Consider the following 12,104-nt stretch of genomic DNA (forward strand, 5'->3'; position numbering starts at 1 on the left):
TCACATTTTTTTTACCTTCATGCTTTTTCTGCATGAAGGTAAAAAATGTTTCATTATATGTATCGCTCCCCTCACCCCCCTTATACCTACTTGAGCCCGATTTCAATCCAGCACTGTGTACATTTGCAGCGGCCCTCTCCTCTCCCCCCCCCCCCATTTCTTGGATGTCTTCTTTAACCACTTTACGTCTGCTCGCGGTAATACTACTGCGGCAGAGTGGTTCGTTATCGTCTGACGACGTAGTATTAACGTCGTCAGACACTCCCCCTTCTGGGCGGCGCTTGCGCGCCGCCGGAGGCTCGCTCCCGCTGTTTTCATTCACAGCGGGAGTCGGGCCAGGGGAGGAGCAGCGGCGATCGCCGCTGCTCTGCCCCGATCGCCGGGGATCTAGTGTGGAGATCCGCCCGCCTGTGTAAACACAAGCAGACGGATCTCCATAGTGACAGGGAGTGACAGATCGGACTGTTCAGCATAGCTGGACATCCGATCTGTCCATGACTCACTCAGTCACCTCCCCCCCCCACACGTCAGTAAGCACCAGGCATACATTAACCCCTCCCTCTCCAATAAAATTAACCCCTTCACCGCCAGTGTCATTTTTACAGTAACAGTGCATATGTATGGCACTGATTACTGCAGTAATGTCACTGGTACCCCCAAAAGTGTCAAAAATGTCAGTCAAGGGTCCGATCTGTCTGCCGCAATGTCGCAGTCCCACAAAAAAAATCACCAAAAATGACAAAAATCTTTCCCTTAGTTAGTAAACGCAATAACTTTTGCGCAAACCAATCAAAATACGCTTATTGCGATTTTTTTTTTACCAAACATAGGTAGCAGAAAACAAATTGGCCAAAAAATTTTTAAAAAATTGGTTTTTACATCTTTTTTGGGGGGAATTTCATATAAAAATTTTTAAAAATATTGTTATTTTTTCAAAATAAACGCTCTTTTTTTGTTTATAGCGCAAAAAGTAAAAATCGCACAGGTGATCAAATACCGCCAAAAGAAAGCTCTGTTTGTGGGAAAAAAAGGACGTAAATTTTGTTTGGGTACGGCGTCGCACGACCGCGCAATTGTCAGTTGAAGTCGCACAGCGCCGAATCGCAAAAAGTGGCCTGGACGGAAGACAGCAAAATCCTCCGGTGGTAAAGTGGTTAAAGGCCAACCCTGTCCAGAAATGATTCTGGCTTTCTATGTCCCGCAACGTCTCCAATGATGAAAAAAGCTTCCTAAATCACTCGGCTGCCCTGACCATTTAAAAACTGCTGGGTTCATACAAGGCCAAATGATGCTATCTTGGTTTCTCCATAATGTAGAAAAATTAAATCAGAGGTAAATTCGGCACAAAAAAAAATGTCACCTCTGTTATGCCCCTGCCAGAATGTGCTGGGAGCCCGACTACTGCAGGGAAATCTCACTAATGGAATTATTATACAGTAAATCATAAGAAGCTAACAAGTGGAAAAATCTCACTAAGCTTACTCAAACCTAAATTATTGACATTTTGCCTTTCACTTGTCAAAGGCGTACAAGTTAGATTTCTGTACTAAAGTTTATAAGCCTGATGGGTTCTTTTGGATTTACTTTTCTCTAACACAGCAAGAACATGCACACATCAGTTTGTATGCCTACAAATATCTTGATATGCTTCAATGGGTAAAAGAAGTAGAGAGGCTTCACTTAATACAAATACATCCCAGAAGGTCATGTACTGTATTTAGCTTTTATTCCGTGCACCTTTTTTTTTTCTCAGGTTTATGCAACGAGCATAAAGGAAGTCGCAAACTTGCAGCCCGAAGAAGCTCGCTAGAGGAGCTGCCTTTCCCTCTGCCTTCTCTGTTCAAGTCAATATGTGAGCTGCAGGGGGAAGCAGCTGTAGACTGGAGTATTCACACCCTTCCAGTGTCCAAAGAATTCAGCCAGATGTCTCACATGGATCATGTTCTTCTCAGCACTCATTCAGGTATAGTAAACAAAATTGTAAATGAGCAATTTCTTTTCAGGGAACTTATTTACTATAAAATCTCCTCATTCCAGCTTAGCCCACACTGTTACCTTGCTGGCAATACAGTGGGTAAAAACATTGGGGTCAATTCACCAACGTTTACCACATGCGATAATGCAGGCACGTGACTCATTTGTATAAATTATAATACAATTAAAAAAAAAAAATCACAACGATTATGCGGTATTTACTGCAAAAAAATGTGTCGATAAATGTTGTTACCATGCGGTAAGCTCTTAAGTCCAATTCACAAACAGGACAGAGCGTTAAAAAACATGCGTTTCCGGCAAAATGGAAACAAGGTGCTTTGGGGGGCCCCAAAGCACCCACTCCCCTCTCCCCTCATATTTAGGGCATGTGGCCTAGTATGGTTTAGCAGGGGGGCGCTTGCTACTCCCTTTCCTGACCTGCATGCTCAGATAGTTATCTGGTATGGGTTTTTTGAGGGGGACATGCCCTTTTTTAAAAAATGTTGGCTTGGGGTTCGTCTAAAACCCATGCCAGACCCGAAGGGTATGCATTGGGGAGGGGGACCCCACTGGGTTTTTTCATAATTTTTAATTGCCGGCATGTTTTTTGAATGTTCCGGAAATTTCTTTCGGGTGACAGGCGTACCGCGATTCTGTTTGCGAGATTTTACCGTGACTCATCGGGCAACAATCATGGCAAAATCGCGCCGGGATTTCAGTGCTATTTAAAATAACAGGTATCGTAAGGGCGTCCTGCGATTTGTGGCGATTCGGAATCGTGGGCAGAATCGTGGGTATTCCACTGGCAATCCAGAATGCTATAGTGTGAACGGAGCCTTGAACAAATAAAAAGTATATATGTATATATATATATATATACACACACACACACAAGTATACAAAACAATTTACAAATGTATACATTTATCAACATGTGGTTTGTGCAGCTTCTTGCAGGGTAGTAGAAACAATGTCATATAAAAAAAAGCGGTATAAAACCCAAAAATGTATTATATTGCAGCTTACCAAGCAGAAGTGGTGGCTGAATTGGCTTTTTTTTCCCCCTCTATTATCATCTAGTGATCCAGCCAGTAAAACACCTTCTGTATTAGAGTGTTCTCACTCTAGATGAAAGAGCACAGGAGACATAGAAGACAGCAATGTTGCCAGTCCGGGGGTGAGGGGATTATTAGATTTACTAGCAGATTTGCATACACTAACACATTAAAGATGAACTCCAGCTAACTTTGTATAAGCAGTTACAGCAGTTTTTATTTCCTTTTGGGATAAAGGTTTTGCATAAAAAAAATACAAGCTGATCATTGTAGGCACCCCATGTCAGTGGTAAATTGTTTCTCTCCTCCCTCTAACTGCCGCATCTCCAGGAGAGCTTGTTGAAAAACAATAGACTTACTGGCCAGATCACCAGGTGAAAATAAAAGAAAGTAAATCCTAATAAAAAAAACAAAACAAATGCAGCCACCACGTCTAAGAATTGGTAAACTGCAATAGAATAAATGTTGGCTTTTGGGTTTAATGGTGCTTTAAGCTTTTAGGTTGCAATGATAGTAGCTCTGCATCCTGGTGAAATGTGCCTTTTCTCATTGGGGCATCGATCTTACTTTATTACAAATTACGTGCTGTTGCTAATAGCTGCAATTACAATGGAGGGGCTGGGAGCCAAATATATTGACACCCTTGAAGCCACAATCCTTTGAAGGTCATGAAGGAGTTGAAGACCTCATGCACACTGGACTTTTTTTACAGCTGCTGTTTTTGGCGTCAGATGTTTTTTTCTGCAGCCAATAAACTCCCCAGCATGTTATCCTATGCGTCCATGCACACATGGGCTGTTCGTTTTTGGCAGGGGGGGGGGGGGGGCTGAAAAACGCCAAAAAAACACAGCTATTCGGCATTTATCAATGTTTGTGAGCCATAAGCTTTTGTGGGAGTATAGTTTTGCTAAAAAACGCTACAGATGAAAAAAGCTAAAAAATGCTACTGCAAAAAAGCTGGAAAACTCCTTCTACAGCTCCAGATTTCTACTGACGTTTTGATCACGTCCAGTGTGCATGTGGTCTAAAGGATAGACCATTCAGGAAAAAAAACTTTTTCTGTGCAAGCAATCTTTAGTCCTTATCAGTGTCTCCCATTCAATATGATTGATGTCATAATTGCAGGCAACACCAGTGGATGTTCATGTCAGGTCCAGAAAGCATTGCTTGAGCCTCTGCTCTTCGACTTCTGTATCATAGCAGTCTAATTTAACCACATCGCTAGAAAATGGTTAGGCTTTTTTAATGACCATCATTACAATAAATTAGAGCTACGAAGCTGGCTTGAGGATCAATCAGTTTCCCTGGCACTGTAAATGCTGAGAAATAGTGTTCAATAATGCAGCAAAATTAGGAACTGATGTCTGCATTTTAAAATGGGTTGTCAAACAAAGTGCTCATTTGTAATGCAAGATGTAAAGAAGATGCCAGGATGAGATGAAATAAAATGTAAAATGTTGGATGCAATCTGCCAGTGTTGAAACATTTAACAACTGTTTTTGCAACATCCAAGCTGTCATTTTGTATACAGCATGTGTATTGTTTCTCTAGAAAGCAAGGAAAAGTGTTACCCTGATCACATAATTACTATCAGTCATTATGCTTTCAGAGACATCCAGTCATTCCTTATTTGGCTTGAGGTATTAATATTTATAAACTCTGTCTATTTAATGTACTATTTTATTTTATTAAACTTATGAGTACTAAATCAACATTGTTGTCCGTTTTAAAGCAATTTGCGCCTGTGCAATGTAAAACATCTAAAACTTTAAGTGAGGTCCTGTACCACATTAGACTCCAGCAAAATGTTTTGTTTTATTGCTATCTGTGTCCCTACTGAAGGAACTTCCCCTTATGTCCTGTTCTGTCTGACATCTATTAAACAGACAGAAATTGGGGAGATTTTTTCTCACTTCCTGTTCTGTTTGACACTGTTCAAATAAACTGGAAGTCAGTAGAAATCACTCAAATGAGTGTGAAGTCCACTTCGTCACACCATACAAGTAAGCCTTTGGCAGGTCTAGAAATGATGATGTCCCAACCATTTATTTATGACAGGTACTTATATAGAGCCGTCAATTTACGCAGCACTTTACACATATATATTGTACATTCACATCAGTCTCTGCCCTCAAGGAGCTCACAATCTAAGGTCCCTAACTCACATTCATAAATACACATAGTAGGGCCAATTTAGACATTAACCTACTAGCATGTCTTTGGAGTGTGGGAGGAAACCCGCGCAGGGAGAACATGCAAAATCTAGGCAGGTAGTGCTGTGGTTGGGATTCAAACCAAAGACCCTAGTGCTGCTAGACAGAAGTGTTAAAGCGGAGTTCCGGCCTCAAAATTGACTTTGACCCATCCACTTGCTCTAGGTCACCTGAAAAAGAAATGGATAATGACGATTTTTTTTTGGTTTACTTACCTTGTTTTTGAAGAAAATATACTTACCTTCCTTCCACTTCCTCCCTCTGCGGCCCGCACCGTCACTTCCTGCTTGCATTGACTCCTGAGAGCTGAACGTCATCGCTCCCAGGAATCAATGCGCCTGCACCGGCCCTGCTCGTCACTTCCGGTGCAGGCGCGTCATCCCTGCACAGCAGGGCCGGTGCAGGGCATTCTGGGACCGAAAAGGACACCGAAGAGGACGCTCTGGCTTCAGCTGCCCACACCTGAGATGGCAGCGCTGGACAAGACATTTTCAAGGTAAGTATTTCTTCTAAAAGGTAAGTGCAACCTGGGACAGTTCAGAGGATATCCATTCTGAAATGCACTAGCCCTGACTGTCCCGGGGGTATTTTTATCTAAAAATGATTCTGAGGCCCGGAACTCCGCTTTAACTACTTAGCTACCAGCTATTTCAATTTCCCAAAAAGAAACTGAAAGATGTTTAACTTTCCATAGCTCTATCCAAAACTAGAAAAAACAGGGCCTTTGCTAGAGTTGGTCTAAAGTAGAACTAAAGGAAAAACTTTTTTCATTTTGGATTGAGTAAGAAAGGATTATAGTCGCTGTAATTTTTTATTTTTTTTGCCATCTGTGTTCCATTGGGGAGATTTCCCTTTATCTCCGGTCCCAAAGTCAAGATGGGAAGTGAGAGGAAATCCCTCCAAAATGAGGGAATTGCTGGTTGTCACCAGAAGTGTCCCCATTGGAAGTTTTCCCCTCTACTGCTGTTCTTGTGACCATCCAAAATTTGGGGATTTCTTTCAATTTTACTTTTGGTGATACTGGTAAACAGGACAAATAGAGAGAGTGTAGTTTTCTAATAGGGACACATACAGCAATAAAAAACAGGTATTCTAATGCCATAGCTTCAAATCCAAAACTAAAAAGTTTTAGCTGTTTTGCCCATAATTATACTTAGAAAGCAGAAATATTTTAGGTGGCATTGTAGTTTTACAAAACATAATACAAATGTAGAACATTAGGTAATGAACAATTTCTGTAATTCTAAATAATAGAAAAAAAAACATTGTTACTATGCAAAAAATAAATATTACTTTATCCTGAGATTATCAATAATTTTCTGAAGCTGGCAAACCATAATTTACTACAAGATTATCTGATACTTTATGTTCACATAAAAGGCACACCTGGTTCACATCTTTGCGGGTGGTTTACTGCTTCGGGTCCGCACCTGTACCCGCAGCTGCAAACACCTGCACAGAGAAGTGCGCTGGATGCGTGCGGGTGCCATTAATCCTAACTCACTGCAAATCGCACCCACTGCTCCCTCTCTGTTCAGTGAGAAGAGAGAGAGCAGAGAGAGCTACTGCTCATGTGCACATCGCTAGATCGAGATGGGGCTCAGGTAAGTATAAGGGTGGGTGGCTGGGGGGGGAGCTGCACGCAACTGATTTTTTACTTTGATGCGTAGAGTGCATTTAGGTAATAAAAGCTTCTGCCTTTAGAACCAATTTAAAAATAGTTAATGGTAATAGAGAGGGTTTAGTTCTGCTTTATGTATAATAAATCAGCTACTGCAGAGTGTGAACTGCTACACAGAGTTGATACAATGTACTAGTGACAAAACTTTAGTGTTTGATAAATTTACCCTACTGAACTAAAACCATTAACAGATCACCTAAGGTAAACAGATTTCTGTCTCTGCAACATTGTATTGATTCTGTATAGCCGTTCATTCTCTGCAGCTGATTCATTATGCTGTCAGTAGAGAGCACAGGAATCTCCATACGCTTAAAGTGTTACTAATCCCACAACAGTAAAATCAGTCTGTATATGCAGTAAAGCATGCTTGTTATACTCACTGTGGAACCCAAGGGGTTCATCCTCTGCATTGTGTAAAAAGGCTGCTTGATCCTGTATTCACAGATACCCCTCTTCTTGCATTGTCCCCAAAACATGCCTAGATAAGACCGAGTTAGTGGAGTCAGTCTGCACATGCTCAATTTGGTGTGTATTGCTAGAATTTTTTTCTTGGGAGAGTGCATGTGATCAGCACAGGGCCAATCAGCACTGTCCAGACAAAGGTTAAGGGGCCCTGCATCCTGATAGGACAGCCAGCGCAGTATGAAAACTCCTCCTACAAGCTCTTCCAAGACACTGAAAGAAGTCACAAGACTGCTATATACTGCTGATGAGAAAAGGTATTTAGCAGTTTATATTTGCTAAAACTTGCATTTCCATGTTCTGTGTACTGTGGGAGACCAGAGATAGTGAATGCAGGGTCCTGGGTTTAGTAACACTTTAACCGAATGCTCCCTGATTATTTCCTCTTCTGCTTTAATTTTTTTAACCCATAGCGTTAGGCTATTTTCTCTATTGGTCGAATGTTCTTTACCTCTTTGGTCTAGCAGAGGTAAATATATTAACAAATTGAAGCTGAACTGTGCGAGGGCCATGTTTGCTCACAGAGGGATGCACAGGTGTTCCATGCATCCCCATGCAGGCAGTTCCAACTGGAACACAGACATAGCTGCTGCAACCAATTTAACAGGCATGTGTGTGCGGGTGCATGCGGGTGTGGGTCTCTGAATGCATAAGGCTGCGAAATTGTGAGCAGCGGTTGTGTCCATGTTCAAGTTGACATGAAAGGGACTGCCTGCATTGGGATGCATGGAACATCTGTGCATCCCCATGTGAGAAAGCACGGCCCTCACACGGGTGTACACTTAATACGCCCATGTAAACGAGGCCTTAGAAGCTGACATTTCAAACATATTACAAATAACATAGGGATTTTTTTGTGACTTTCCCATGGATGCTAAAACATTCGCACAACAGTTTGTTTCAAATAAATAGACCCCTCTGTTGGCTGGCTCATTGAAAACAATAAAAAGCTGTTATCTAATCTCAAAAATTATTAAAGAAGAGCTCCAGTCTCCCCCAGAAAAAATTTAATTATACTGTAGCTGCTGACTTTTAATATAAAAGAATACTTACCTGTCCAGGGATCCAGCATTGTCCTCACCTGAGCCAATTTTTCAATCCGCTTTGGGTCCAGGTGCCAGCATCCTAACCCTGTTCCCACTGCACATGCACAAGCTTTGCTGTGCTTTGTGAATGGTCCTGCAGTCTTCTGGGACCTGTGATGTGTCCCTGCCGCTCGGATAGGGGCTGAAGCGAGAGTGGGTACTTGTCAAACCAGGTACCCGCTCCCCCTACCCCCTAAAAACCTTCCAATAATTAAAGAGGACTTGGGAAGGATGCAAAGAAACTGAACTTTTTTGGTGACGTTCTGATTACCTATTTGCGCCCTCTAGTAGCTAACCTACAAATTGCTATGTTTAATACAAGTACAAACATATAGAAGAACAAGCATGTAAAAATTTGAGTCTTAACAAAAAATGTTTTTCAAAAGGTAATAAACACATAACAAAAATTGAATATGTATATTGCCAGCTTACCAATTGTTGGATGGGCACATTACACAAAATAGTTTTTCATAAAAACAATAAATGTTTATTTGAACATAGTTGAGTTAAGCATAAAAAACCTTTGTACAAGCATTTGGTTTCATTACGTGAATGTATATAATATTTAATCAAACACCCTTGTCTTTCCAACATGTTTTGCCGTATTCGGCTTCTTCAAAGGAAAGCGTGATGGATTTTTCACTCCAAATGTTGCACCTTGTGGTGGGGCTAAAAAATGAAAAATGAGAGGAGTTTGTCCACATGGGCCACACGCACTAACTACCAGGGGAGACACCCCAAAAGACTGCAGAGGGGGGTAGATGACCCCAAAGCAACTTATCCTGAATTCAAGTTCCAGTGTGGGAACCTAAATGTCCACTAGATGGTGGGGCAGTCACTTGAAGAACACAAAGGTCCCATCATCAACTATTTAAGAGTTAATTGCCAACAATGTAGTCCTCAAACTCATTAAGGGTGTCTTCCCTGGTAGTTGGTGCGTGTGGCCCATATGGACAGACTCCTCTCATTTTCCTCTGCTTTTAGGCCCACCACAAGGGGCAACATTTGGAGTGAAAAATCCATCACGCTTTTCAGGGAAACGACTCAGAAAGATAAGGGTGTTCGATTAAATACTATATACATTCAAGTAATGATTGTACAAATGTTTTTTTTTATCTTAATTCAACAATATTCAAATAAACATTATTGTTTTTATGAAAAAGTATTTTGTATAAAAGTGTTTGTGCACCTAAAAAGTCCCGTATCCCCACTCTACCTTTGAACTTTTCTAAAATTAGGATGTTGGTGCTATGTCTATTATCTACCTGGTCGTGTCCTTATAACCTTTTGGAACAATTGTTGGATTGGGTGACTGCATTAGTTTTCTTTTTTTATTCCTTTATCTCCTTATTTTCACCTGGTGACTGGGCCAGTGAGGCTCGGTTCACACTTATGCAATGCGGGAAGGCTGCGAATTCGCAGCCTGTTCCCGCATCGCAAACGCACCCTTGGCAGTTCACACTGCCATATGCGATACGCTGGGGGTGTCAATGTAATCTTAACGACACCCCCAGTTTGATCGCATATCGCAGTGCGATCTTACAGTTTGCACAGGATCGGATCGCACAAGTGTGAACCACTGTGTGATCCGATCCTGATGCGGCTCAAAAAAAGGGTCATGTGCATCTTTGCTGCGGGTGCAGTGTGAATTTAGCCATACAGAGTGTATGGCTGAATTCGCACCGCACACCCGATCGCATATTATGAAGGAGCGCTCCGATATTATATGCGATCGCCGCAGCCGCACATATGTGAAACGGCACTGAGTCTTTTTTTGAGCTGCAGATTAGCAACTGCAAACAAGTAGACAGTTTAAATAAATGTCTCCCTCGGTATCCGTTTGTGTACTGCATTGTGTGGCATGACAGTCAAGAAATTAGTTTGACTTTAAAAGAAACTGCAGCTTCAGTGTTCTGGAATAAAGACACAAATACACTATAATACATAAAAATACTGCCATGGATTAGTTGCTTTTACACATTGATATTTTCTTTTTCTTTTATCTGCTTTAGCATTACCTTCCCCACCTACAGTGAATGTATCTACCATTTGCACAGTGATGTATTTTAAACCCTGTATGACTATGAGACGTTGCCAAGAGTCCTGTGAAGTTACCGGCTCTTCGAGGTACCGCTGGTTCCATAATGGCTGCTGTCAATGTGTGGGGCCGGACTGCTATGGATACGGCAGCAAAGAGCCACTGTGCCAGCAATGCCATCCTAAGGGAATACTGTCAGCTGTGGAAGGAGATGCAGATTAATTCAGGAAATAATTGATCAGGAAGGTAATGAGAAGAAAGAACCTGATGTGAAAAATCGATTCATTTGCGTTTTCCACAAGCTGAAAGTCATGTGAAGACAGAGTTGGATATTCAGTATGTACTGGTAAAATTAGTGTAATTTTGCATTCAGCAGATGCATTTTTAGGTATGTGAGGCTAGGGGGGGGGGGGTAAGCAGAGTAGCATATTTAAAGATTGGTAGAAGAATAAAAGGTTCAGGGTAAAATAAAGACCTGTGTAGTTGCACTAATAATAGTCTTCTTACTAATTGTTTCTGGGAGAAAAGATAAAATGCAAATGTGATCATTTCTTGGCTACATCACCTAACCAAAGTTTGTGTCTGCATTCTCACTTAGGTCCCATTCACATCTAGCGTTTCATCAACAATAATTTTTCTGTGCATTTTTGGACAGTTTTTGTGCGACACGCACATTTATTTCAATAGAATATTCTATGTGTGAGAAATGCAAGAAAAGTGGCGCATTTTGGTGCGATTGTTTTGCGTTATTGCATGAAGCAAAATGTGCATTTGTTTGCTATGTTTGGGGTGCCATTAAAAATGAATAGCACCGCAAATGCTACATGGGGTTTTAGTGCGTTTTGTAAACACGAGCAAAAACGTGCAGTTTTGTGCATACAGTTGTACTCATAAGTGTAAATACCCTGGCAGAATTTATGATTTCTTGGCCATTTTTCAGAGAATATGAATAACACAAAAACTTTTCTTTCACTCATGGTTAATGTTTAGCTGAAGCCATTTATTATCAATCAACTGTGTTTACTCTTTTTAAATCATATTTGACAACAGAAACTACCCAAATGACCCTGATCAAAGGTCAACATACCCCAGTTCTTTATACTGTGTATTACCCCCTTTAACATCAATGACAGCTTGAAGTCTTTTGTGGTATTTGTGGATCTTTATTTGCTCTTTATCTTCTCAAATTTACGCTTTATCTTCTCAGATGGTAAAACTGCCCATTCTTCCTGGCAAAAAGCCTCTTGGGCTGTCTTGCATGAACTGCACATTTGAGATCTCCCCAGAGTGGCTCAATGATATTGAGGTCAGGAGACTGAGATGGCCATTTTCAATAGCTTAACTTTATTGTGCTGTAGCCAATGACAGGTCGACTTGGCCTTGTGTTTAGGATCATTGTCATGTTGGAATGTCCAAGTACATCCCATGCACAGCTTCAGGGCTGATAAATGCAAATTTTCCACCAGTATTTTTTGATAACATACTGCATTCATATTGCCATCAATTCTGACCAAATTTCCTGTGCCCTTGTAGCTCACATATCCCCCAAACATCAGGGATCCACCTCCTTGTTTCACAGTAGGAATGGTGTACCTT

General features: G+C 41.2%; 1 protein-coding gene across 1 annotated transcript in view; it reads left to right on the plus strand.

The window, feature by feature from the left end:
• Window positions 1-10,764, plus strand: part of LOC309545110 (twisted gastrulation protein homolog 1-A-like) — a 29,241-nt gene extending 18,477 nt beyond the window's left edge. Inside the window, exons 4-5 of the mRNA XM_082244246.1 lie at window positions 1,754-1,963; window positions 10,483-10,764. Of these exons, the coding sequence (XP_082100372.1) occupies window positions 1,754-1,963; window positions 10,483-10,730 (458 nt within the window). The 3' untranslated portion in view covers window positions 10,731-10,764. The remainder of the gene's footprint in view (window positions 1-1,753; window positions 1,964-10,482) is intronic.
• The last annotated feature ends 1,340 nt before the right edge of the window (window positions 10,765-12,104 follow it).

The sequence above is a fragment of the Pelophylax lessonae genome, assembly GCF_965119305.1.
Source record: "Pelophylax lessonae genome assembly, chromosome: 1".
NCBI classification, from domain to species: domain Eukaryota; kingdom Metazoa; phylum Chordata; class Amphibia; order Anura; family Ranidae; genus Pelophylax; species Pelophylax lessonae.